The following is a 27,165-nucleotide window of genomic DNA, read 5'->3' as shown; positions in this document are numbered from 1 at the left end:
AGTGAAGTTATTTTCAAACCAATAGAGATTTGGATTTTGTAAAGATGGATTGACAGGGATGTAGACTTTCCTTGTTTGGGGCATGTCACTTCATCATAGTTCATGCCATCTACGAGGGGTTATTTTTGTTCCTTTCCTTGGTGGGAGAGGAGGACGGGGGTTTGAAGCTTGATGTTGGACAAAAGCTTTATAGAGAAATTTAGGTAAGAACAAAATTGAAGTGTGAGTTTGTTAGAATTATAATCAGATTGCAAACTTAAAAAAGAAAATTAAGAGCAAGAAGAGAGTTCTTGGTATCACACCTAGTTTTCTTTTTCATCATACAGCACAAAAGTTGCATTAAAATAATAATAAAAAAAAACAGCCAAAAAGTAACACAGCACTTGAGACAGTATCAAAAACTCTGGGAAAAAAAGAATTGTAACCAGCAATTGCAATAGAATAGTGGAATACTCCATTGCCAACCAGTCATCTACTAAGTGGGGAATTTGATACAAAAAATTGTTGATAAAAAAGGTAAAATAATAGAAATAAGAAGATGATGAATGATATGCATCAGTCACTATTCACTTTCACATCTTATTCTTTTAAATTTTTTTTTTTCCTAAGGTGTGGGGTGGGGAAGTAGTGAATAGTAACGGATGAGAATAATTTTTGTAAGAAGATAGAAAGAAAATAAACCGGATAAATGCTATTGGGCTTTGACTATTTATTTTTCAATCGTATGGGCTTTTAAAGAACCTGCATGTTCTAGCCCAGCCCTCCCTGAAACGACAACCTCCATCACTTCCTCTGCAAAAACCCTAATCCTTCATTTTCTCGTCCTATAAATACCTCTCAGATAAAAGAGTTTCTTCTGTCTTTGCTCCCATTCCCAATCCGCCTCTCTGTGTTTCTCACTTTGTATTTTGGTACATCCATCTTCCAATTTTTTTTTATTATTCTTCTGCATGTTTTTGTTAGTGACAGAAAGGAAAAGCAAGGTCAGCTTCTTGATTGGCACCATCTACGGTTCCAATCAAATTGTTCTTATACAACCTTGCGAGATTGAATTCGCCAGTATCACTCGCCTGAACTTCATCCTTAATCTCTCCTTTGATTTCTCAGGCCCTTTTTAATGCTGGCACATTTGTTGTCTTTTAGGAATGAGTTTGTTTCAAATCTTACAAAATCAATCAGCAAACGCACTCTGTCCCGAAACCGTCAAGATTTTTGACGAATGTTTTGAGGCAATTTCTTCGTTTGCAATATTAATGAATCTCCCAACTTTGCTCGATGGTTGTCTATTCAATGTTCAGTCTGTTGCTCGAATAGGCACAATCACATGGTTGGGATAAATATATGAATATTAACAGAAAAACTGGGATGTCTGTTCGAGTATGCCTTGAAAACCACTTCTGTTTTTTTTCTTTTTTTTTTAAATGCCTCCATTTCATTTGGATCCGAACATCATGTATCGTGATTCATTGAAATTGAATTGACTTCATTCATGAAAACAGGGCTAAGCTTCAATTGACATAGGGCTCTATGGAATGAAAATCCCGGTATTCTTGACAATTTTCTCCTAATTACATCTGGACAACCACATCTGTTACGAGAAATGGACAGCCTTATTAAAAGATCACCACCTTTCATTTGAGAGCTCAATGCTTGGTTGAGATTAGAGTATGGAACATGTACTGAAACATCCTTGGCGTGATCACGGTTGTTATGTCCCTATCAAAAGAAAATAATAATGATATTAAAAATAATATTTTATTTAATTTTCATTTCAACTCATTATACAACCTAATATTTTGTTAAAACGAGTCCGTGCAATGCATAGATTGTTATATATGAGGGAGATATATATATCTTTATATATAAGAAATGAAATAAAATTTAAAAGTTATAATAATTTATAATGAAATATTATTTTTAAAAATATTACCTTTCATAAGCTTAACATTTTAAGTTTAATAGGTAGAATATCACATCGAAATCATATGCCTCTCCTTAAAATACAAAATAATATAAATATTAAATTAATGCTTTGGATAAAGCCTTAAATCGATTTATATTTTTATATATAACAAAATAAATAAAATTTAAAAGTTATAATTATTTTTAATTAAATATTATTTTTTAAAAAGTTTAACGTTTTATAAATATAATATTTTAAATTTAATAGATAAAATATCTATTTTTATAGATAGAATATCATGTTAACATTATATGAGTATGCTTTTATATATAGTAATAGATCAGTTGAACATTAATTTTACGTAATCAAGTAGTTATTCATCTTTGCCGAAAAAAAAGTAATTATTCGTCCATCTTTCAAAACAAAAAAAGTACTTATTCGTCCTTCGGAATAATCTGCTTATAGGGACAAAAATTAAAATACGGTGATTTTAGTTATGAAAATGATAGCATGCCCCTTATTTTGATTTTTTTTTTTTTTTTTAAAAAACATACTCATTTCATTAAAGAATCGAAGTCACAAATATAATTTATCAATATAAAAAAATCTAATACATAGAAAATCTAGTCTATAAACCAACTAACGTAACAGTTCTGGAGCTTCTCCACTCACAAATTCTTTTGTAGTGGATATTGTCTTAATTTCTAATAAACTTTTTCATAATAGAGAAAGCGTTCTGTATACAGGACACTGTTATGAACATTAAATCCAAAAGCCTAATCCTATGTATTAAAAACTAAAGCCAACAAACAACTACAAATAACCACAAAAACAACTACAAGACCATAAGCATTGGTGAGGTCCCCGATGACACGCCCACCGCAAGCATCGTCATCTCGAACCCTGGAGGAACGAGCACCCAGCTTTCGTACAAACCACAACAGCCCAACCATACAATCACCGGCCGTAGCATCGCTCATCACTCTCGAAAAACACTTGCCCCATATTACGTACGATCCATAGGCCCAAACCTCACTCGGGTCAACAAAAAAACAACACCAAAAATAGAAACAAGACAAACACAAAGTACTGAAATGGACAACAAGAAATAAACAAAAAATAAAAATGGATGAACAGTACACAATGATCGACATTGGCTAGTGCAAAAACTGTTCACGTTGGGAGGAGGGCCGACGGTCAGACTTGGAAGTCCCGGAGTCAGAGGCTCCACAGAAACCGAGCGTGGCTTCGGAAGAAGGTGTCTCGGTGGCGCCCAACGTTGTCCGGAACTTCGTCCTGCGCGTGCGAGCTATGCTCCACTCTGATGGACGCCGGATTTGGAGATCTTAAAGATCGGCAACTGGGCGTCATGCCGAAGGGGCGCGTGTAGAGATGCGATGACTGGAAAGACTTGAACGGCAATTCTCCCTTATTTGACCTAAAAACACAAAAACAAAATTAAAAAACACTACATAGAAATAAAAGATAGAGCATAAAAGGAAGAGGGCGGACCGGCTCCTCGCCCCTTTCAAACGATCTGGGTGTTGGAAACTTTAGAGAGAAGGGGGAGAGAAGGGGGAGGGTTTTCCTAGAGAGATAACTAGGTGTCCTTTACCTTATTTTGATCTTTTATTTTAATTGTTAATGTATTTATTTATTTATTTATTAAATAGTTAATGAAGTAATCATTAATGTATTGATTTTTTTCTATTTTAAACAAATTTTAAAAGTGTTTTAAAGTGTGAAAAAAAAAGAATAGAGGAAAATAAAAAAAGGTGATTTGGCGTGACCGTGTGGCCGGCACCCTAACAGCATCATTTTTGTTATTTTAATTGATAAGAAGAATAATTAACTTAAAACTTAGGATTTGTTTGGAGTTACGGTATGAGTATTAAAAAGTGTTTAAATAATTTTAAAAGTTATTTAATAAAAAAATTAAGTTATTTGGGTATTACATATTAAAATGTTTTTTATCTCAAACATAATTTTCTGAATAATATGGAACGTAATTTGAATTTTAAAAAGACTGTTAATAGATGAAAATACATATACAACTCTCAGATAATTATAACTTATAAACTTTTAAAGATATAATCACAATTTTTAAAAATTCAAATAATCGTTGTTTCTACCTCATAAAGTATTTTTTAATTTGTTTATAAACAAACATAACGTATTTAAAAGTGCTTTAAACATATAGTTACCAAAAAATAAATAAATTTTTAACAGTAGAACTTATTATTTAAGTTATAAGTTATAAACTCTAAAACTATAAATTATATTTCTCACCGCAATCTCAATCATACACTTGTTCCATTAAAAGTTATTTGTTACTCTCCTGCGAATGGAAATGACATTGTTAATTGTTATCCTAATAGAAATTACAAAATATCATGTTATTTAAATTTATTATTAGTTATTAAAATCATAGTAATAATTATTAAAGATTATTCTAATCTAAAAAAGTATTTATATTATTATAAATTATTATTACTTATTAAAAATTATTAGGAAATGTACTGTACAATTTAGTAACAAGAAAAATTATTAATATTTGTAATATTTTTTTAGAGTTTATAAACAGAACATTTGGGTCAAATCCTAGTAAAAAAAAAAAAAACCAATAAATTAATGGGTAATGGGTAACGAGCCAAGTTTCCAACCTATGCAATGAACCCAAACGAAAGGGAAACGAAACGAATAAAGCTAAACCCTTTCTCCCTTTCCGCATCCAGATTTTGAAGTCCTCCCATATCACCGTCCAAAGACTCTCTCTCTCTGTAAAACCCTCGAAGGAGGATTTCTTGGTTCGCCTCGAGCTTAAAGAACTCACCGATTTCTAAAGTCTGCGAACTCGGTTAGCTCAGTCGATATATATATATATACAATTATATATCCTTTCTTCTTCAATTTTATTTTTGTTTTTTTCCTTGAAAATTATTATTTGTCATTGTCGGATTGGGTTCAGGTTTATTTACTCGTTGTATGGCATATTGCGATGTGCTGAATTTGTTGTTCGCGGCGGGTGTTTGGTGCACTGCTTATCTCACTGTTGCAGTTCTCACTTCTTTACGCTTCTTCAACTTCCTTTGCCCTAATCTTAACTATTAATTAGTCAAAACCCAAAACCGAATACACACAAACAGATAGAACACCCGCCAAATATATCATCATGGGGTTTGCACAACTCGTTATTGGCCCTGCTGGCAGTGGCAAGGTAAAATTTTTCACTGAACATTATGCATATGCTATCGGTTCTTGCTGTGAACATGCTGGGTATCACTATATTCTCATTTGTTTATTTTTTATGCCAGTCGACTTATTGTTCTAGTTTATACCAACACTGTGAGACCGTGGGGCGATCTATACATATTGTCAACTTGGATCCTGCTGCAGAGAACTTTGACTATCCCGTGGCAATGGGTGAGTGGGGTCCCTTGAATGCTTGCTTGATCGTTTGCTAGTTTTATCTGATTCTATTGATTGGGAAAGCCGTGTGCTTTTTTTCAGATATAAGGGAACTCATCAACTTGGATGATGTTATGGATGAACTTGGACTGGGTCCCAATGGAGGCCTTATATACTGCATGGAGTATCCTTTTTCAATTTCTTTTTTTTTGATAAGTAATAAATTATTTCATTGATAAAGAAAGAAGGCATAGCCCAGGTACACTAGAAGTATACATGTGAATACACCTATTTAAGAACTAGAAACAGTTACAAGGAAATCATGGAAGCTGAGGCCATTCAAATCTAGAGCAATGGCCCGCAAAACAAAGTCTTCCAGAAAAAATTCCTAAACTCTTCCATGGAGCGCTCATTATCCTCAAAAAGTCTCTCGTTTCTTTCACACCAAATACACCAAAACATACAAATGTGAGTCATCTTCCACACAGCCTTGATTTGTGGTGTTCCAGTGATCCCTCTCCAGCTTGCTAACAGTTCCACCACCCTACCCGGCATTACCCAAGCTTTTCCCATTTTGCTGAAGAAATAACTCCATATATCTCGAGTAAAATCACAATGTAAGAGTAGATGGTCTGTCCTTTTTCAATTCCTGAAACTTTTTAATGGCCTTTCCTGTATGTTTTTTATGATTGCATTTATGTTTGATAGTCGTCTGTGTTAAAGAGCTGAAAGACCTTGAATGTTTCTACTACCGGATACCTTGAATGATTATCCTGTTGCAAAAGGAATGCCTTAAGTCCATGTTTAGGCACCTTGAAGATAATCTGGATGATTGGTTGACGGAAGAATTGGACAATTACTCAGATGATGACTACTTGGTTTTTGACTGTCCAGGTATCCCCGCTTGTCGAGTTGTGTGCTTGTCTGTATATTTTATTTGTATGTATTGTATGTTTTGAATTTGATTGTTGTGGAAGTTGATAATGAAGAGCAACATGAGCCTTTAATCGGAAGTATTCTGAAAGAACTTCTTCATGAGTTCAGAAAGTATATCCTCCCTATTTCATGATTACCACTCATTGCATATGATTTGATCAGAGTCTATATGTTGAAGCTTCTAACTTTGACATTCCTGTTTCATTGATTGAAAACTACGTGCTGAGTAATCCTAACCTTTAAATATTATGCAGGCCAAATAGAACTTTTTTCTCATGTGCCAGTGCTGCGGAATTTTGTGGACCATTTGAAGCGTAAAAATTTCAATGTTTGTGCTGTATACTTGCTTGATTCACAGGTTGCACGAAATCCGTTACTTCTTTTCCTTTTTCACATTTCTCTTTTCTTGCCTTGGAAAATTCTTTTAATTTCAATATTGATCAGTACTTACATTTTATTAAAACTAATCATTTTAGTGTATGGTTTTTCTAGTTTATGACGGATGTGACCAAGTTCATTAGTGGGTGCATGGCATCACTTTCTGCAATGATCCAACTTGAACTGCCCCATATTAACATCCTCTCCAAAATGGACCTCGTTTCCAACAAAAAGGACATTGAAGAGTGGGCTATTTTACCATTTGCTACTTTCCATTATCAGTCCCCATTTGAATTTATTTGAACTGACATGTTTTGTACTTTTAATGGTCTCAGCTTTCTGAATCCAGAGCCTCAATTTTTGTTATCAGAGCTGAATCAACGCATGGCTCCTCAGTTTGCCAAGCTGAATAAAGCTTTGATTGAACTGGTGAATAATTGAGTTTCTTTAAGATATATTTCCTTTTAAACCTGTGGATAATATTTCTGCACAAAACTACTTGCCGGGATTTTGAGTCTACATTATTCATATGGATCCACATTTCTTTTTGGCATGCTCTTGTTATCAATTACCTGAAAGATTTTTTGGATACATTCAAGTGATTTTTTTTAATAACAAGTATCTATCTTCATTATTTCTGTCCTCGGCCACTTTTCCTAAATTGTATGAAAATTTTCCATTTAAAGCATCTTTATTATTTTAGACATGCACAGTTGAGTTTCCTGGAAGAGTAGCTCGTACATGAGCGGTCTATTTTCCTTGAGTTCTCCTGTATGGTTATTGAAGATGGATTGATTTCATCATGATTGTATGATCTCTATCAATATCTTGCCCTCACTGGAGGAACCAGATAGACACAACATAAGTTGGGATATTAGATTGTACACTTAACTGGGAAGGATTCAGGATGCCTGTTTGTCCTAGCCTTGTGATTGTGCATGATTAGACAATTTGTAGTGATTATTTGCCTTCACAGGTTGTATAAATACATTACATTTCTCACGAAACAGAATTACTTTCTATCTTCTATCCCAATGTTTGAGCTGCAATGACGATTGGTTGGGTTTTGCATAACTAAAAAATAATTTTTGTTGTGTTAGGTCGATGAGTTTAGCATGGTGAGCTTTGTGCCACTAGACCTGAGGAAGGAGAGCAGGTACTCTCCTTTGGAATTTGATTGCTAATGCTAATGTAGAGCTGCTACCAGTAGAGCTGTCTGCTTTGAAATTCATTTTAGCTTGTTTGTATTTTTTAGCCACAACATCCTTTTTGACAAAGTTAGTCACAGAGATGGCAAAGATGAGCTGTGACTTCTTTTTTCACTGGTTTCTGGTATAAGTATGGTAATATTGGCTTCCTTTTACAGCATACGATATGTATTGGCTCAAATTGACAACTGCATTCAGTATGGAGAAGATGCCGATGTGAAGATTAAAGATTACGATCCTGAGAATGATGATGAGTAGATTTTTGCAATATCTGGTGTTCGTGTGAAAATATATTTCTGTTGGCTCCTTTGTGACCATTTCATGGAGTAAAAATGCCAAAACTACGGAAACGGTGTCAATATGTAGGATTAAACCATTAACTTTTACAATGAATCAGTGAGAATATCATTAGATATCGCTTTCTTTGTGGGTTGAAAGTTATGGAATTACTTAAATTTATGGCGTTCGACACAGGTTAAATCTAATGATGCAGTGCATTAGAATGATCAGCAATGAAGTGATGCAACTGTATCTGGAGGAGCTAAAATGATTTTTTTGGCTCCATTATACGTTCCGGATTCAAAAAAAAAAAAACAAAGACTTTTTAATGCATTATCTACAATGTAATATCATATGAAATGTATGGAATTAATGTTTATTAGCTTGTATTCTTTAGAATTAGAATGTGAAGAAAGTCCGTTGTCAATTTTCTACTCTTCTGCCGTTTAACAGTCTTCCTAGAAGTAACCGATTTTTACTTTGGGGTGGGGGGTTTGGAGTGTTGTTTCTAAACCTATTAGACTGTTTGACATTTGACTATATAAAACAAACACGTCCTTTTTTGACAAAAAATTATTAGATCAAGGAAAAAAGCATTTGTTTTTCAAGTGTTATAATTTTATTTTTTTTATCTCAAATTATCAAAATTTAGATATTATATATATTTAAATTATAATATAAATTCTTTACGAATAAATTATAATAATAATAATAATAATAATAATAATAATAATAGTTGTAGGGTGAAAAATAATAAGGCGTTTTTGCAAATTAAAATATTAAAAGAATTATATATTTTTTTGTCATTTTTCTATTTATTCACTCAACAACCTAAATGAGCGTCCACCGCAGGTTGTCAAGCTGTTGACACTGAAACCACCTAGGCCAACCGTCTTGCTGAGGATTTTCCATTTTTGCAACCTTCTTGAACCCATTATTTTCTCTTCCTCTCTGAGTTTGTTTCACCACCCCAAGTTTATATCATTTTCTTTCTTCTCTTTCGGCTTCATTACTCCCTTATTTTTTGTTCTTCAATCAGTTTATATTACCAATCCTAGATATTTATTTATCGTCATGGATCCCTCGGAACTTCGACGTATTTTTCAAATGTTTGACCGCAATGGCGACGGACGGATCACGAAGAAGGAGCTGAGCGACTCGTTAGAGAACCTGGGCATCTTCATTGCAGACACAGATATGATCCAAATGATCGAGAAGATAGACGTGAATGGCGACGGGTACGTGGATATCGACGAGTTCGGAGCATTGTACGAGACGATAATGGGCGACAGGGACGAGGATGAGGACATGAAGGAAGCGTTCAACGTGTTTGACCAGAACGGAGACGGGTATATAACGGAGGAGGAGCTGAGATCGGTGCTGGCTTCATTGGGGCTGAAGCAAGGGAGAACCATAGAAGAATGCAGGAGGATGATCGAGAAGGTGGATATTGATGGAGATGGGAGGGTCAACTTCAAGGAGTTTAAGCAGATGATGAAAGGTGGGGGCTTTGCTGCCCTCACTTAAAAAGATCATCATGTAGAGGCTTTTCTTTTTTCCTTTTGATTTGAGAAATATACAGAGATTGAAAGAAGTAGGTACGAAGAGGAGGAACCTTAATGATTCTTCTCTTGGAGTCCTCTTGTATTATTTTTCTGAAAGAATACAACATGCTTCTTCTTTCTTCGTGGGTGCCATACCAGATTATATAGAAAAGAAAGATACAAACTTTCGTGTGATTTTGATGTTTTTTGAAAATCATGCTAAGCAAATTAATGTAAAGTTAAAAACAAAAAAAGGGATAAATTCGGTTAAAAGTAAACAAGTGGAATCTTATATTTATTTCGGCATGAAAATCGGGTTAATTAGAGATTGGAATGTTCTATAATTTCTTAATTTAAATATTTTTCATAATCTAAAAAATATTTGTAAATTCAACGTAATTAAATGCCAATACTGTATCGATAATAGGCATTATTTGTGAAATCTGAAAAATGGACATTCAGAGATGAAGAGGGAGGCTACTTGATTAGAAAAAAAAAAAAAGAGGGAGGCTACTTGCGGGCTGTGGCTGATGGGGAAAAGAAAAGCCCCAACCAAACAATCCCGAAGAGTTTCGAAATCTGAATGCGAGGATTTGGAAATTTTAGCCTTGTAGGGTTCATACTTCGGACCCGGATTTGACAGGCAGTCCAGCTCCACCGCCAGAGCCAGGTCAAGAACTCCAGGAGCACTGAAGAAAAATAGAGGAAAAAAAAAATGGCGGTGAGGGTTTTAGCTTCAGTGGCTCTCTCCAAATCTCATCCCTTTAAGAATCGGTTTTCCAATGCTTTCGTCTTAACTCCCTTCTTCTCCAAATACCCACTTCACAGAATCAGGTATCTCTCTCTTCCCTGTCTGCGACTCTGAGGGTATAACGAGTCTTTTGTTTGGTTGGGTGGAATTTTACGTTTTCTTAGGTCCCATATAATGAAAAAATATTTTATTTCCATGTGAATTCCATGAAAGAAGCTAGACTAAGAACTAAACTAGCTCATGTACAAGAGTAGTTGCAAGGTATTCAGCAGGTTGAAATTAAGAGGCTTCACAGGTAGATATGATTTGATATGAATTTCCGAGTCGTTATGGTTATTGGGCTAGCTCTGAGGAAATAAATATAAAATTCACAAGACTTTCCAGTAGTTACACTTGAGAGAATTCTTCCCCTTTCTTTTCCAATAGATATAAAAATCTCGTAATGGGTCTTCGTCCTTTCTCTCTGTCGACGAAGAGGATGATTGTGTTTCGAGGATATGGAGTTTTGAGGAGACTGCACTATTTGTAAATTTTTAGGAACACTTGCTCAATCTGTAAATTGAAGGTTGTACAGTACTTTTTACTTTTTCCTCGATTTGGAGTTTGGGTTTGGAAGACAAAATGTGTTAGAATTCAAGTGTGAATTGTTATTCTTACACAAAATTATACTTATCTGGCCTGACTTAAAACAATTCAGATCAAGCATCTCATATAAAGGCTTGGTTGGTTTTTTTTTTTTTAAGTAAACATTTGTATTAATAAGAATAGGCATAGCCCAAGTACAGAAGAAGAAATGGAAACAAGAAAATCTGGAAAATTGAGGTCATTGAAATCTACAGCCTTGGCCCATAGAAATAAAGTTCTAACAAAAAGTAATCTAATCTCCTCCAATGAACGCTCCTTGTCTTCAAACATCCGATCATTTCGTTCCTGCCATAGGCACTAAAGAATACAAATAGGAACCATCTTCCACACAACTGTGATTTGTGGAATACCACCCAGGTTCATCCCACTGGTCGGTTAATTTGAACTTTTGAACTGATACACACTTGTATATCTATTAAATTAATTAGTGAACGGTAAGTTTTTCTTCTCGTATTTAGTGTATTCTTTAGTTCATAGTTATTTAGACTACAAAACATTGCTAGAAGATTACCTTACTGTGCAGTAGCATGGGTGATGTTATATGCAAGGTCTTCGGCCAGGAACAATCTGCTTCTGCTCATCTCTATGATGTAAAAATATTTTCCCTTGTGGGGCATCGATGGATTCATTCAGAACCATCTTTAAAATCTGCTGACGAAGATTTGGAACCATTGAAGCAGTCAGTAAAGAACGCAACTGTTGGCGGTGCTAGTGATGCTAAAGTGAAGAGGAAAAAGCTCAAGGGAAAAAGAGCAGTTGTAAGGTGGCTGAAATTCTTCAGGTGGAAGAAGAAGAAAGATTATGGAAGAATGACTGCAGATGAAAAAATTCTCTACAAATTGAGAAAGGTAAAGAGTAGACAATAGATGCAACCTATCAAAATCCCTAAACCAGGTGATGGAAGCTCTATAATTATTTTCTTAGATTACTTTTATTTGAAATTAGTAGTTGATAGTCATCTAAGATTGCATGCTTGTGGTTGGCTGTTAATATCATGCAAACTGTTATGATAGCACTCAGGAAGGATAGAGCAAAGCTTGGTTTGCCTATCACAAAATGCAGGAGGGGAGGGGAGGGAGATCCATGCCTTTGGCTTGGGTAATAAGGCAATTATTAATATGTTATATACTCTTGATGTTGTCATGCTGTGTGTACACTTGTGCTCATATATATATTAGTCAAGACATGCTACGCATACAAAGAGAATTACAACAATTTACTTTACAAACTTTTGTGGCTTGATGTGGTACATCAAATGTAAAGCTCGTTTTATTGTAATGTAGATCTGATGCATCACATCAAGTCACGTTAATTTGTAAACTTCATTTTTGTAATTCTCTCTGTAATCCCTTTATCCAATCTTTTTTTTTTCTCTAATTGATACAAAACAACAAAAGATTGAGAAAGGAAAAGGGGGGGGGGTATGTGTTTTGGTTGCTCATTTGGTCGAGTCTACGAGCTTTTATGAATTTTCCATTTTTTTTACTTAATTTTAGTGATTTAAGTAACCTATGACATTCTGTGCAAAATATTTCATGAAAATAAATATAAATTAATTCTGTGCAAAATGTCTCACCTCTCTTTTGCTTTTTGTTTTGAACTAATTACTCTTAAGTCCTTCCCTATCTAGTTTTTGTGTGTTTATGTACTGCTTGCTTTGTCTTTTTTTTTTTTCCAGGCCCAAAAGAAAGAGGAAAAACTTGTTGAAGCTCTGAAGAAGATTGAGCCTAAAGAGACATCAGAAACAATCCATGATCCAGAAATATTGACACCAGAAGAACACTTCTTCTTTCTAAAGATGGGTCTCAAGTGTAAGAATTATGTGCCTGTAGGAAGACGGGGAATCTACCAGGGTGTGATTCTGAACATGCACCTGCATTGGAAAAAACATCAGACTCTGAAGGTGGTGGTCAAGACATTTTCACCAGAGGAGGTCAAGGAGATTGCTGCTGAACTGGCCAGACTATCTGGAGGCATCGTGCTCAACATTCATGAAGATGACACAATTATTATGTACAGAGGGAAGAACTATTCTCAGCCGCCAACAGAGATAATGTCACCCAGGGTCACCCTCTCTAGGAAGAAGGTTATTATCTCTTTCTTTTATCCTTCTAGTAGATTACATATGAGCATTGGAGTTAAGTGTGTCCACTATTGTAGCATTCTGTTTCTCTGTATATCTTGGGGTTCTGTAAGCAACGGTTTTTCTTTATGCTCTTCACAAGTCTCCTTTTTTTTTAAAGGATAAGTTTCATTAACTGCAACTGGAAGTGAACTGGTATAGAAAGCTTCTTATGGAGAACAAGATGGAATCATTTATTTCAGTTAGTAAATGGAGACAATTCTGAGGTCAAAGCATCCTTCATGTCCAATCTCATATGGGCACTCTGTACCTTGAAAGGGATTTCAAACTAGTGAAGGGGTAGGTCTTCCCCTGCATTACCTGATACAGGCTTCTGGTGGGTGGGGTTGTGTAGTCGAGTTTACTCTCAAGGGTGGGTCCAAAGGGCCCTGTCTTAGTGAGGATCCACATCATGAATAATAATAACATTAATCGAATAATAATGAAGTGCGTTTTACTTTCTTCCCAAAATTCATGAAATTATCAGATCCTGTTATTTATTACATGCATGAATGGGTGCTCCTCGTTATGTAGAGTTTGGATATCTCAAAATCGGCAGTGTGGTTTTCGTTATATGAGCAGTGTGGTTTTCGTTATATGATGAAATATTGTCCCCTCTCCCCCCCCCCCCCCCCCCCCCAAAACAAAATAACAGATTAAGTTATTAACCTTACCCACATTTCTTCTCTCTTTCTTTTTTATTTTTATTTTTGGCAAGTTTATTTACCCTGCATATGTGCAGGGTCAAACCCCCTTTTTGCACCTCATTATGTTACAGTTGCATTGTTAATTCTACTGTCTTGTGTTTATGGATTTCACATATCTGTATTTTAAAGCTCTCCAACCTCTAATCTCCCATGCAGGCTTTGGACAAATCTATATATAGGGATGGCCTTCGAGCTGTAAGAAAATATATTCCAAAACTCGAACAGGACCTTAAGTTGCTTCAAACACAGGGTAAAAGTGTCACTGAAAATAAAACTGATGCTGTTGAGGGGATTGAAGGAACTGAAATTGGAAGTATTGACTCCAAAGGCAGTTCAAACTTCAAATCAAAGATTTCTGATAAGCTGAGAGAAACTCTGGATGGAAACAAGGAATGCTCTGGGGATGATCCTATAATGGATACAGGTATGGCATCAGATTCTGAAGATCTGTCGGATATTTTCGAGACTGAATCTGAAACAGAGACTGAAGATAAGGTGGACCGACCTCTTTATTTGGATGCGTTCGAAAAGTTTCCAGTTGAAAGTGATAGAGAACCTGAAGATTTTGGGATGCACCTACGTCAAATATCTATGGAATCTAAAAGCGCCAAATCAGTGAAAAAAGACTCGGACTCGACAAATTTTGATGAGGTTGATCGGATATTTATGCATGCTGCTTCACTTTTGAAGAAAAAGAGACGGTAGGACGTTAACAAAATAGGTACAGATTGAGACTGATGTGGTTGATTAGATGTTTATCTACTCCTTAAAGGTAATGGTTGCAAGGAAAATTTTCTTTGGTGCTTTCTTAAACATTCAAAACCAATTATATGAAGGCAGATAATGCACTTGGGATTTCTAAGATGCTCGTGCACACTCACGCTTGTTGGGTTTGTTTGGGCTTTGTAATTGGTTTTCAGAAATCAAAGAACATATTCATCGAAAAAACTGTAGCTTAGCTTTGTCTTTTCTTTTTAGGAAGGTCCTTGTGTCTTTGGGACAGCTACTTTCTTGGCAGCTTCTTGAGGGTTCATCCTCCTCGCAATAGTAACATTCCTTGCAATACCTTCTACTTTTATAGATGGTGTGGATCAGTTAATACGGCAAATTGAAGAGGAGGCGGCTAAGAAAATAGACTAAGTGGAGAAAGAAGAAGCAGGGGTACAAGATGTAATGGGCTAATGATGTAGAAACAAATGGTATTTAAAGGAGGTAATTGTATTTTCTGTTGTTCTGATGTCTCTTGGGAAGGAAAGAACCCTTCCATTCCCCACAAATTCAATTTTTTGGATACCGCAGATTTAATCTCTTCGGCTTGAGATAAATTTTCTTCCCTTCCAAACACCCTGGAATGGAGACAAGACTTGTTTTGCTCCCTCCAATTTAGAAGAGCCACAGGCTCCTAGCAAAGATTTCTCTTGAATCATTCTTGCTGGAAAAATGAAGGACTAAAGACAATTTGCCTGTTGGGTTGTTCACTTGTGGTAAAAGAGATATGCTACTTTCATTTATATCCAATGACCAAATAAAGCATACGATTTGTTTCAACACAGCCTCAGAGGTATGAGAGTGCAAGGAGTGCATATAGCGATTGACTTATCTCTGTTAGGATTGCACCTTTTTTTGTAGGGGAACCAATATAGGGGTTGGAAGTAGGCAAAAGAATCCTTTAGGTAACCAAAAGACTTCCTGTTCATAAGAATGGATACGTCCAAATCTCACCCCCCAAACCAAAAGTGCCATGGAATCTGCACTTGAGACAACAATCGTATTTTCCACAATACAATCAGTAGCTAACTGCAGAACCATGTTTATTCCCCCCCCATTTTTGGGTAAGTAAAACTGCAGCAGCATGTCATAAGAAAGAAATCTCCATACCTTGACATGTGTGCAGTGTGATCATCATAAACAGGAGATAAAAACCATCACCGGATGGACATCATTCATCCTCGAGTGTTCATCAAAGTCTACATGGAATAGCCTAAAGTAAATGTACTTGAAATTGGTGATATCAGGGTCAATCGAATTCAAAAGGACACATGTACAAATTCTAAATTCTATAAAAAAGTTGAGTCCCCCTGCTGCTCATTCTCAATTTCCCTCACGTTCTGAACTATATCTTGCACTCTTCTTTCCATGTGGTCGGTGTGCTCCTCAATATATTTCAACACCATATGTAACTGTTCCTGATAAGCCGCACACAAACGTTTACATCGTTGCCTCTCATTGCTAAGTTCAAGGGTCAGCTCTCGAATTCTTTGGTCCTTCTCATCCTGCAAGTAACAACCACAACGTAAAAGAAATGAAAAGATTATAGAGACAACTTCACCAGAAAGGGAAGCATTTAGATTTTTTCATGTCTCTATTATAAATAACAAATATTTGCACTACCTCTTCCTATGGATAATAGCTGAAATTTGGTATCTCGCTCATACAATTCTACATTCACATTGTCATAACAGGAAGGTGAAAAATATCACTTTGCCAATGGACTTGAAACTTTCAGCTATAGTTTCTACAACATAACGAATATTTCTGAGTGCCATAATTTAGTCCTTTATTCCTCCTTAATGAGTACCTTCTCAGAAAGAATATTTCCACTTGCAGGGTTGCAGTCAGATGAATTAACCTTTGGCATTGGAAAAAGTAATTTTTTCTTTTGCTTAATATACATACTAATGCAAGTAGGACCTATATTACTAAGGCTTCAGATATGTTTTACAGATGCCATCAAAACTTCTATATTCAATCAATTTTACAGAGGCTTTTTTTTTTTTTTTCAATTGATATATTTGGAAGAGCTCCACAGGGCAGCGGCTTTAACTTCAAATCCAAGATCTAACCAGTGAACAAGGTTTTGTGGCAAATTTGCCACTGAATTGCACTGCTCTTTACAGGATAAAGTAAGCTGACTTGAGCCAAGCAGGTCGCCACCCAGCAACATAAGGCTTTCCAAAATCAATTAAATCCATACATGACTTCGCAATAATCCTACAATCCTGTCATTATCATAAAGAATTTCAAAAAAGACATACCTCACTTATCATATTTTTTCCAGATCCTCGCCATGGAACTTTACTTGGAGATAATAATGTGTGATTGTGTTCCTTTACAAATTTTGTGACGACCCACTTTTCTCCATCCCTTAAAGCTAGCCTCAGCATCGCAGCACAGCCTTCTCTGGTGATAGGCGGTGGAGGAAGAACTCTATCTTTCCTGTACACATACTTCTTTTCACGAAAACCTTCTTTTGAACAAACAAAATCTTGACCAATAACCACGTTATTTATTCGTGACCGCCGATTATGATGAATGCGTACAGTAAACCCAGTACGCCTGCCATAAGCTATATAAAATTCTCGAGCATCATCTCTGGAATTGAACTCCATGCCAACATATGGTTCTAAGACATTGTCTATTAAGGATGAACTTTCATGCGGCTGTTCTATAATCTTATCAACTTTACCCATACATAGATCAGCATTTTTGGAAAGGTCATCATCGCCAAATTCATGCTCGACATAACTTTCAATTTGCAGACACTTTTCACTCTCATCTGAATCAAATGCTTGGCCACAGTGGTTTTCCATTATCCTCCTAGAACAGGTTTATACTGGGTGCTAATCCATCATGAAGCTGCAAGCAGGAGGCGATACTAAATCAACTCTCTTTCAAGTTTCTTCACAAAGATAATGAAAAGTAGGCTAAAACTTTGTTCTGTTTTGTTTTTGTGTATTGTTTTTTTTTTTTGGTTTTGGAAAGCACAAAGTAGCCTAAAACTAAAAAGCAAAGATGGTACAAGCACATAATGAATGAAAGCATAAACATAAAAGAAGCAGCACCCTGCATTTGAGAATAGACAAACTATTGCGAGCTAGTGTTAAAACATCTCTCCTATGGCAGATAAGAATGCATTTTAATTTTTTTTTAAAGACTGCGGAGTGCGGACCACTATTTGACCTAAATTGTCCCATTCTAGTGCTTAAAACAAAAGGATCATGCTCAAATTTTACTCCGTTCAGTGCCGACCCCCTCCCAAAATGCTTATAAGAAACTTGAGTAAGGGACAAAAAAATACTCTTTGTGATCAGTAGTAGACAAAAAATACTCAGTCAGAGATCAATCTTGGGTTCGCTTTACATCCTGAGACATGAATGCTTGGGCTCAGTCTGCTAGCCAAAACCTGATGTCTTTCCTATCTGCACTGCATATCAGCTCTAGAAAACGAGTGTTCAGCGAGTCTTCTAATGTTTTAAACATGAGCATATCGATGCATAATGCGTATGAACAATTATATAACTTATCAAAGGCTATAATGTTCTTATTTTGTAACAAACTCACGGTCCTTGCGATCTTTAAAATTCAATTAAATCGATTTCACCACCAAAATTTGAACTTGAGATACAGAAACTTTTCCTCGAGAACGGAAATTGATGATATGACATGGACATAAGATCCTATTTAAACAGGCCTGGCTCGTACTGTTAGCTGTCAACATTTTGGCATAATTTCAGACTCAGGTCTCAGATCATTGAGAAGCTTCTAATTACATTCGAATTCCAAAATTGAAAATCTGAGGGATTCAAGAACAACTTATGGAATACCAACTTATTGAGCCCACATTCTGAGGACAGTAGAAATCTCAAATCTCCGTCATAATTCCCAAAATCCAACAAAAATGTACAATGAAGAGCATTGGGTCCGTACCTGATTTTGTCGGACCATGTCGTTCGAGTCATTCTAGCTGAGTAAAGCGAAGGTAAACAACAAGAAATCAGAGCCTATCAGAAGCCGTTGTTATAATCCTGTTCTTTACAAAAAAAAGTCAGGAAATTTCTAACCCACGAAACAAAACAAAAATTGAAACTTGTATGTTTTCCCAGGTTTTCCAGGCAACCAAACGGAGGGTCGAAATATTTAAAAAGAGAACGAAAATTGGGGTATGATCGGTGTTCTAAAACAACTATTTGCTTCTGACGGTGATGACAAGAAGCTGAAAAAAATACAAACTGAAGCTGGGTTTGGCTTCGTTAGCTCTGCCCGTGCACTGAGCGGCCATGTAATCTAAAGTCTAAACTCAATATTATGGAATAGTAATTAACTTCTTGTTTTTTATTTTAATTTTTAAAAGAAAATATATAATCGATCTTAGAAATGTAGAATAAATTTTATTCAGTTTAGATAAAATTATAGTAATTTAAAGAGTGTGTGCTGCCGATGAATCTGGGAATTATCATTTATATTTTAGTATTGTCTTTGCTAAAGTCCAGTACATGGAATTTCGTTAATCTATTAATTAATCTTTCTATAGTATATATAAAAAAGACTTGTTACAGGAATTGAAGTTTATTATTAATATTTTTTCAAATTATTATTTAAGATTGAAAAGAAATGTAGATATATAAAATAAATTTTATAATTTTAATAAATTTAATTAATTGTCATCTTCTTCTCTTCTTTTTTTTAAAAGAAGTTGAATTAGATTATGAAATGAGAGAATAAGCCCATATCCTTTCTACAATAATATCAAGTTCTTGGTAAGATAAATTTCAGTAAAATGATAGGAAAAATATAATTATAATTATGTTATAAAAATATTCTTACAAAGTTATAAGTTATCAAAGTTTCATTTATGTTCGTTTGGATAGTAAGATGAGATAAAATAAGTTAAAATGATTTGTAAATAGTAATAAAATTATTAGTTAAAATTAAATGAGATGATATAAGATCAATTTCATCTGCTCTATATCCAAACAGGAATGAAAATTGAAAAAAAGATACACATAAAATAAATTTTATAATTTTAATAAATTTAATTAACAAAAAAATAAGTATTTATGAATGATAAGGGAAATTCTAAAAAGGGAAATTCAGAAATAAAAATTAAGCATTTTTTACGACAAATTCTAAAAAGGGAAATTTATAAGGGACGATCATAGAAAATCAACGACGACATCTCCTGGAACTATCGAGGAATTTTATGAGGCAAGTTTGTTTTAACCCTGACCCTTCAACTCGAAATGGACGGTGGAGATATTGCCTCGTAAGCAACCTCATTGTAATACCTTCGTGCTGTCGGACTACAAAAATTTTGCCGCTCAGCGTTATCCGTAGAAACCGGAAACACAATCACTCAGCCCTAAGCAAAAAGATTTAGCTCACGACCGTCACCGGACGGCTGTCCCCTGCTTGCCGTCGCCGGTTTCTCTTTCGTTTCTGCTGCTTCGACAAAGTGACGCCCTTCCTCTTCTCATTCAATCAATCGCAATTATTATGTTTCAATTCATCCACACCGAGCCCACCCACATGGATTTCTGGTTAGCATTCTCCTCTTTAACAATGGAGAATTTGAAGTTTCTACGACCTTGAACCCCCCTATTGCTCTTTATACTCATACAAACAGAACTTCCCAGAATGGTCGAACACTTTTTTTGCGTGGCTTTTATGGTGGTGTAATTTGATATTCGCAGAGAGGGAAGTATGCCGATGGCTTCGGGAGTTGCTTCAAAATGTCCTCTCGGTATGTGATTTTTTTAGATTTCAAGTGCCTTATAAGTTGTGCTCTCACATGTTTGTTTCACTGCTAACTGATACCTGTAGTTTGCTAATTTGCTTTGGAAAAAAAAAAAAAAAGGACAACTCAATTTTCCACCACACCTTCTAGGTGTTGATTGGCAATATAATGCCGATATATCTTTCTAAAGAATTTTCCTGATGGATGTTCCAAAGTTTTAATTTTTTTTCTTATTATGTTATTAAGCTTTTCTTTTTACATCTTTGTCTTTGTGACAGAGGGTTTGTGGTCTTGTGAAAAGAGAACTTTATGATCTTTCTACCTCTATTTTACTTAGAGTTGGTAATTCAATGTGTGTTGGTTCGTAAGTATTAAAAAATGCAATTTGATCCTCTTTTTAAGTCTAGTTTTTTTCCCTTCTGCTTTTTCCTTAAAAAAATAAATAATCAAATTTGCACTTTACATGTGAGCAACTGGGACCGTTGAAGTGGTCATCCAACAACATATTGTTTCATTTGTCTACTTGTGTGGAGTTATTCAATCAAATACCTATATATGTCAATTTTTCCTTTAATGATAGTGGCAATTTTTGTAGCTTATTTCTTTCAAATTCTTCAGTGTAGGTTGGATATTCCGAGCTTTTTGAATTGGGTTCTTAATATAAAGTCCAAAGGGTGTGATGGAAAAGACTTTCCATAACATGGATAGTGGAATTAATTGGACACCTGAGATTGGTATGGAATTTAATACGTTAGAAGAGGCATGGAAGCATTGGGTAAACTACGGAAAGCAAATGGGTTTCGGTGTTAGGAAGCATTTTGCAAATAAAAGTAAGTTAGATGGAGAAATAACGTCCAGAGGATTTGTATGCTCCAAAGAGGGTGTTCGTCAAATAGACAAACGGAATGTTCGGACGCATCGGGAGGAAACAAGGACGAATTGTCCTGTACGGTTGTGCATTAATTTAGATCGTGAGACCGGAAAGTATGGAGTGTATGATTTTGTCTATGAACATAACCATATTCTTCATCTTCCAGAAACTACTTATAAGATGCAATCAAAACAAAAAGGGTCAAGCGGTCAAGCTTTTCCGAGAAATTTAGCATATGCTTCTAGAATCTTGCCTAAGGAAACACATGAGTCTATGTTGGGTGATACTTCCCAAAACATGGATACTAGAATTGATTGGATACCGAAAATGGGTATGGAGTTTGATACGTTGGAAGAGGCATGGAAACATTGGGAAAAATATGGAAAGCACATGGGTTTCAATGTTAGGAAGCATTTTGCCAATAAAAGTAAGATAGATGGAGAAATAACGTCAAGAGGATTTGTATGTTCTAAAGAGGGTGTTCGCCAAACAGATAAACGGAACTATCAGACCCATCGAGAGGAAACAAGGACCAATTGTTCTGTACGGTTGTCTGTTAATTTAGATCGAGAAACCAGAAAGTACAAAGTGTATGATTTTGTTCTTGAACATAATCATATTCTTTGCCCTCCAGAAAATATGGGGCAATTGGATCGAAATATGTCTGGTGTCCAAGATTTTACAATTGATTTAACACACACTTCTGGAATCAAGCCTAAGGCAGCACCTGAGTTGATGTGTAGAGAGGCTGATGGGAGGGCCAATCTTGGATACATTGACCTCAATCACAGAATTGGTCTGTAAAGATATTAAATTTGGTTAACATCCTGATAAAAAAAAAAAATGGTTAACATCATTTCTGCATATATTACCAATTATTGAACATCATTTCTGAATATGGTATACAGATGTCAGAACTGTAATGCAAATATTTTGTCAACCCCAGGTTTTAAGTTCACAGAACTTCTTCATTTTTTTTCTCTGGTAACCAAATGAAGTGCAGGTTTTGGATGAAAAAGGAGTTGGATTTGAATTAGAATTTGGAGCAATTATATATATCTTCTGATTCTATAGTTGGTTTCAGCATCTACAGATTAAGTTTTTGAATGACAGTCATCAGTTATGAGTAATCTCAGATATGCATGCTGAAAGTATTTCAGCTACACTTTGTTTTGAATTTTCCTAAATCACACCCTTGTGATTTGGGTCCCATGGAGTGTAAATCTGTTTCTGAGGTGGTTTTATTTCTCTTTTGCATCTGTTTATGAGGTGGCGTGGCAGTTTTTATTATCACAAATAGACAACTAAATTCAACCTTCCCTTGTGGACTCAAGACTAACTTGGTGAAAAGATGTGATTCTGAACATGGTTGTTACTTCTTCCGACCTCTATGAAATACACTGAAGAAAGAGTGTATTCTTTGTGCTTTTCAAACTGGTCATTTAATTCATTTTCTTGCTCAATATCTGATACATTTTGTGTGTTAAAGCACAAGTAACTCTTTAATGATAGAACGTGATGGCCTTTGACAGTGAACTTGGGCATGGGAGTGGACTCAGTTGGAAGTTCTGATGAGGGGGACTTGGTTGTGTGTGGAAAGGGTCCAGCTGTAGAACCATATGTTGGGATGGAGTTCGAGTCAGAAGAGGCTGCCAAGGAGTTTTATGATGACTATGCGAGATGCATAGGGTTCGTTATGCGGGTAGATGAGTGTCGTCGTTCAGGGGTTGACAAAAGAATTATTTCCCGTCGATTCTCTTGTAATAAGCAGGGATTTTATGTAAAAGCTAGAGATGAATCGAGGCGGATTCAGAAACCACAGCCTAGCATGGGAGAAGGTTGCAAAGCAATGATGTTAGTGGAAGTTCATAAATCTGGAAAATGGATTGTTACGAGTATTGTAAAGGATCATGGTCATCCTTTGGTTGTTTCTGGTCATCCTTCACGGGGTTCTTTGGTGAGTTTTATCTTAATCGATCACAGAATTTTAGCTAGCCACTGTATCTGACTATAGTTTCTTTTTGGTTTAACATGACGTTTTCATTACTTATCTTACATCAGTAGAAAGATAAATGACTAGGGAAAACCAAGATACAGAAAGATAAATAGGTTCAAAGAGAGGAAAAATGAGGTTATGGGGTGAAAGGAGGAGAGAATATAACGTGTCTCGCTGGTCTAGGAAACATGATTCTGAACTTCTATAGATATTTTTAGCCATGTGTGCATCCCTTGCAAGTATTTAAAGTTGATTCGTTTATGAATTTACATTCTCAGGATTCAAGAGAAAGGAGGATTCAAGAACTCACCATGGAGCTGCAGCGTCAAGATCGACTATGTGAACTATATAGGGAACTGCTACTTTCATTTTTGGAAAATGTTGAGGAGCAAACAGAACTTTTGTCAAGAAAAGTAGAGGTTGTAGTCAATGATGTAAGAGAACTTGAGAGTCGAGACCGAAGTCCAAAAGCTTTCACAAAGTGAATAACCTGGAAGGAGTGAGTATTTATGCTGTATAGTTTCTGATGAATGTATGCTTGGCTGGATAAACTCTACGTGTGCTTAATTCAAATGTCTGATGTGCTTCATCGAATAGTCTTGCTTTGTTCATCTACCCAATAAACAGTCTTTAAAACTCAAAAAAGCCTCGTATCAAGTCTATGTACAGCAGGATTCATCTTGTAGTTCTTGTGGAATAATGTTACTTAAGATACAGCAGTACCTGTATACATAGATGGTTGAGATAGATGGTAAATAGGTTTTATTAAAACGAGAAAGTACCAATATTTTCAAAGCGATTACGCGGCATTTATGTACTTTACGGTTATATGTAGAATCTAACACGATGTCTACGTACTTTACGATTGTATGTAGAATTATTTTTATACGACGTTTACGTATTTCACGATTATATGTAGAATTACTTTTTATCAAGTGGCAGACCCATGTTTTGATCATTTATGATGAACAGACTTACGGAATGTAATCCACTTTACAAAATATATGATGAAAAATAGTAACATAAAATTATATAATTAAGTTAGTAACACTAGGCATTGATGAAAAACATCATTTATATTGTAATCGTTCAAGGTGTACATTTCTCGTTCAATACCTAAAGTTGTCATAAAGATGTTAACATTTCCAACGCTGCGTTTCTCCTAAAAGCCCGTAGCATAATTTTGAATGTTAAGATGGGGTCTTTGAAAAACAAAAATGATCTTAGTAAGCCCTATACAATGCTGAAATGATTCATGACATTCGATATGTATAATGATACATGGTCTCATCAGATATATATACTCGGGTTAGAAGCCAAGACTATCTATGGCTGGAAAGTCTTTGCACTTCTGATTCAACTTTCCTCACATTGTCAACTATAACTTGGATTTTGGAGGATAGTTCTTCTGTTTGCTCTTCAACATTATTCATAAAACAAAGTAATTTTTCTCGGTATGCAGCGCACAACAGCTCCTGTCGCTCCAACTCCACCGTAAGCTCTTCAATTTTCTTATCCTTATCACCCTGCAAGTATGAATGAGTATTATGAACTAATTCACACACCAGTTAGGAAGTAACTGAAAAGAAAAAACAAAACAATTGTTGCTCATACAACATAAGTTGATGGTTATGCATTCAGCATATAACACTACAGTCCCTAGATTCAAAGTATTCTTCGCATCCACTAGGACAATTGTTGGTTGGCTATCATTCGTTTTATCTTTCTTCCCCCATTTTCTTTGACCCTTTGTTCCTTTTGATAAGTACCATAATGAAGGTCTTTTCTCTTAAAATACTATTTTATTGGTATGTTACTCATGCAATTAATAGGTATTGCATTGGCATGTAAAGATTAAAAATGGACCAAGAGTAAATGACTATGATATAATTGATCTAAACTGGTGCCTTGTAAATAACAAATGTTGACCTAAATTTAGCAAGCACAAAATATGTCAGGATCTGTGACAAAATTGATGATATAGAATGAAACAAGCTTCTCTTTGACTTTTAACAACCTTGCAAAAACAGGAAACCCTCAATCAGCAAAATTATCTGAAAATTTGAGCTAAGGTATATTGAACAAGTTTGAAGTTAATTAAACTCATTACTCAAGTGGGAACTCACCGCTGTGCTGAATCCATTGGCAGTAACAACCAGAGGATGATTATGATCCTTTTCAAATCTTGTAACAACCCATTTCCCAGACTTTTCCATCTTCACCAAAATAGTCGCCTTGCATCCTTCCCGTGCACTTGGTCGTGGCTTTTTCTCCTGTCCAATCATGCCTCTGTGATTAGGAGAGAAACCTTGTTTGTTACACCCAAGTCGACGGGCAAGAGTTCTCCCATCAATGCCGGAGCGGCGACGTTGCATTATTCGCACAATAAATCCCACCCGTCTAGCATATTCAATATAGAATTTCCTTGCATCATCTTCGGAATCGAATTCCATACCCACATATGGTTCTGGAACTGCACCTCCTTCTAACGAGCCTGTGTTCACTACAAGAGAGTTGTTTACTGCTTCAACTCCCTTCTCCAAATCCACTGCCACAAATTTCCATAAATATATCCTCAAATATGTTGTTGAGATATACGAAGTGAAGAAAATCTACTTTCTTTATTCTATGAGTAATGGCATTATCCACCCAGCATACTGGGGAAAGGGGGGCAATATTCACCCAGCAAATCGTTTTTTTTTTTTTTTCATTCAAAGTTATTATGAAAAGTGTTATAATGACATTCTCTGCAAAGAGGCAATATGGTGTGAATTTGAGAAGGTCATCTTTTCAAGCTCAATTGCAAAGTATTATTGCACAACTAATTAAACTCAAGAAGCGTTCCAAGCTTGATAACACAGTTTCAGAACATAAATAAAAGTATTAATCAAACTGCATTGTAGGCAGGGCCTGTTTTTAAGGTAGAAAATAAATGAATCTTGCGCAATAGCAAAAAATGCCAACAAAAACTCCAGTAGACAGGTCAGCAGCACAAAGGAAGATAGAGAACCCAAGCAAAACCCAGAACCCACCGTACGGGGGGTGAATAACAAAGCACACCCTAGATGAATCCAAAGGGCTCAAAACCATCCTCCCATAGTCTTTGTTTGACTGGTTGCCCGCTTTGGGCACTGTTCGTTTAGATTATTTTTGGATTTCATTGTTAAATTAAATTTTCGTTTGTAATTTCTTGGACGGATGTAGTGTGCACATCCTATGCTTATCAAAAGAAAAAACGATAAACATTTTCTTGAGAAACAAATTAACTCAATAGGTAAAGAAGAAATATAAATAGCAAAACTTGAACCGAATAGATCATTGTAAGCTTTCCTTCCTTGTCTTTTCAGCAGAATATCATCGGAATATAGGCTCCCAAAGGAAACTTCAAACGAAAAACTAAAGGTAGAACAAGACAAACGGCCCCATATACTTTGTTTGGTTCATAAAAAACCGAGATAATCAGTAAATTACTTTTTATGGTTAAGATTGAACAATTCCAACTCACTAAAGCCATATAGTTACTTTCCCACATTTTCTCATCAACAGAAAAATTAAGAATAGGGCTTGTAGTTACAGATATTCGAAAAGAACGACAACATAATCTGGTAATGAAAGAGCGGTAAAAGCGTGAAAATTTAGAAAAGAAGGGGGAGGGGGAAGAAAGAAAGAGGGACTTACTGTATGAGAACGGAGATCTGTATGCGAGGGTCCAGAGCCTGAGAGAGACAAGCTTCGGCTTTCATGGACTGAGTAAGCGCAACTAAAACTACTACAAAGGTCGAATTGAAGGAAAGTAGATTCAGAGTGTTGTGGCGCGGCCTGGGTTTGGACTTTGGGGTTCGGAAGAGAATCAAAATTTCTTAAGGAATTTAGATGGGACAGTTTCTGAGCAAACTACTCGGA

At 35.6% G+C, this 27,165-nt stretch overlaps 6 protein-coding genes across 13 annotated transcripts; 4 read left to right on the top strand and 2 right to left on the bottom strand.

The window, feature by feature from the left end:
* The first annotated feature begins 4,509 nt into the window (after nt 1-4,509).
* On the top strand, nt 4,510-8,270 carry LOC108989180 (GPN-loop GTPase 3). Of its 3 annotated transcripts, none has more exons than XM_018962705.2 (10): nt 4,510-4,760; nt 4,872-5,120; nt 5,218-5,326; nt 5,414-5,495; nt 6,120-6,205; nt 6,502-6,605; nt 6,740-6,870; nt 6,961-7,054; nt 7,726-7,781; nt 7,992-8,270. In XM_018962705.2, the coding sequence occupies exons 2-10, from the start codon at nt 5,076-5,078 to the stop codon at nt 8,089-8,091; spliced, it is 807 nt and encodes a 268-aa protein (XP_018818250.2). In that variant the 5' UTR covers nt 4,510-4,760; nt 4,872-5,075; the 3' UTR covers nt 8,092-8,270. The 3 variants fall into 3 exon arrangements, with proteins under 3 accessions (XP_018818250.2, XP_018818252.2, XP_035541059.1); XM_018962707.2 differs by having other exon boundaries at nt 4,561-4,747; XM_035685166.1 differs by having other exon boundaries at nt 4,572-5,120.
* A 693-nt stretch (nt 8,271-8,963) lies between these two features.
* Nucleotides 8,964-9,834, top strand: LOC108989163 (calmodulin-like protein 3). The gene has a single exon (XM_018962681.2). It carries the CDS (start codon nt 9,187-9,189, stop codon nt 9,637-9,639), a length of 453 nt encoding a protein of 150 aa, XP_018818226.1. The 5' UTR covers nt 8,964-9,186; the 3' UTR covers nt 9,640-9,834.
* A 273-nt stretch (nt 9,835-10,107) lies between these two features.
* Nucleotides 10,108-15,111, top strand: LOC108989182 (uncharacterized CRM domain-containing protein At3g25440, chloroplastic). Of its 2 annotated transcripts, none has more exons than XM_018962710.2 (4): nt 10,108-10,490; nt 11,579-11,900; nt 12,731-13,138; nt 14,038-15,111. In XM_018962710.2, exons 1-4 carry the CDS (start codon nt 10,372-10,374, stop codon nt 14,584-14,586), a joined length of 1,398 nt encoding a protein of 465 aa, XP_018818255.1. In that variant the 5' UTR covers nt 10,108-10,371; the 3' UTR covers nt 14,587-15,111. The 2 variants fall into 2 exon arrangements, with proteins under 2 accessions (XP_018818255.1, XP_018818254.1); XM_018962709.2 differs by having other exon boundaries at nt 11,576-11,900.
* A 677-nt stretch (nt 15,112-15,788) lies between these two features.
* LOC108989157 (protein FAR1-RELATED SEQUENCE 5-like) lies at nt 15,789-18,966 on the bottom strand. Of its 3 annotated transcripts, none has more exons than XM_018962676.2 (4): nt 18,589-18,939; nt 17,960-18,098; nt 16,917-17,517; nt 15,789-16,154 (listed from the first exon to the last, which is right to left on the bottom strand). In XM_018962676.2, the coding sequence occupies exons 3-4, from the start codon at nt 17,469-17,471 to the stop codon at nt 15,939-15,941; spliced, it is 771 nt and encodes a 256-aa protein (XP_018818221.1). In that variant the 5' UTR covers nt 17,472-17,517; nt 17,960-18,098; nt 18,589-18,939; the 3' UTR covers nt 15,789-15,938. The 3 variants fall into 3 exon arrangements, with proteins under 3 accessions (XP_018818221.1, XP_035540878.1, XP_018818220.1); XM_035684985.1 differs by having other exon boundaries at nt 17,960-18,085; XM_018962675.2 differs by lacking the exon at nt 17,960-18,098 and having other exon boundaries at nt 18,589-18,966.
* Nucleotides 18,967-19,912: 946 nt separating this feature from the next.
* On the top strand, nt 19,913-23,851 carry LOC108989176. 3 transcript variants are annotated; one of them, XM_018962702.2, is made up of 5 exons: nt 19,977-20,198; nt 20,352-20,401; nt 21,019-22,062; nt 22,799-23,223; nt 23,541-23,851. In XM_018962702.2, the coding sequence occupies exons 3-5, from the start codon at nt 21,075-21,077 to the stop codon at nt 23,745-23,747; spliced, it is 1,620 nt and encodes a 539-aa protein (XP_018818247.1). In that variant the 5' UTR covers nt 19,977-20,198; nt 20,352-20,401; nt 21,019-21,074; the 3' UTR covers nt 23,748-23,851. The 3 variants fall into 3 exon arrangements, with proteins under 3 accessions (XP_035541377.1, XP_018818247.1, XP_018818246.1); XM_018962701.2 differs by having other exon boundaries at nt 21,014-22,062; XM_035685484.1 differs by having other exon boundaries at nt 19,913-20,401; nt 21,014-22,062.
* Nucleotides 23,852-24,319: 468 nt separating this feature from the next.
* LOC108989158 (protein FAR1-RELATED SEQUENCE 7-like) lies at nt 24,320-27,158 on the bottom strand. The gene is made up of 3 exons (XM_018962677.2): nt 26,941-27,158; nt 25,389-25,810; nt 24,320-24,788 (listed from the first exon to the last, which is right to left on the bottom strand). Coding segments are annotated over exons 1-3 (627 nt in total). The 5' UTR covers nt 26,942-27,158; the 3' UTR covers nt 24,320-24,584.
* Between the last annotated feature and the right edge of the window lie 7 nt (nt 27,159-27,165).

The sequence above is a fragment of the Juglans regia genome, chromosome 14 (genome assembly GCF_001411555.2).
Source record: "Juglans regia cultivar Chandler chromosome 14, Walnut 2.0, whole genome shotgun sequence".
NCBI lineage: Eukaryota > Viridiplantae > Streptophyta > Magnoliopsida > Fagales > Juglandaceae > Juglans > Juglans regia.
The sequence above is the reverse complement of the archived record's forward strand: the minus strand, read 5'-3'. Positions and strand labels throughout refer to the sequence as shown.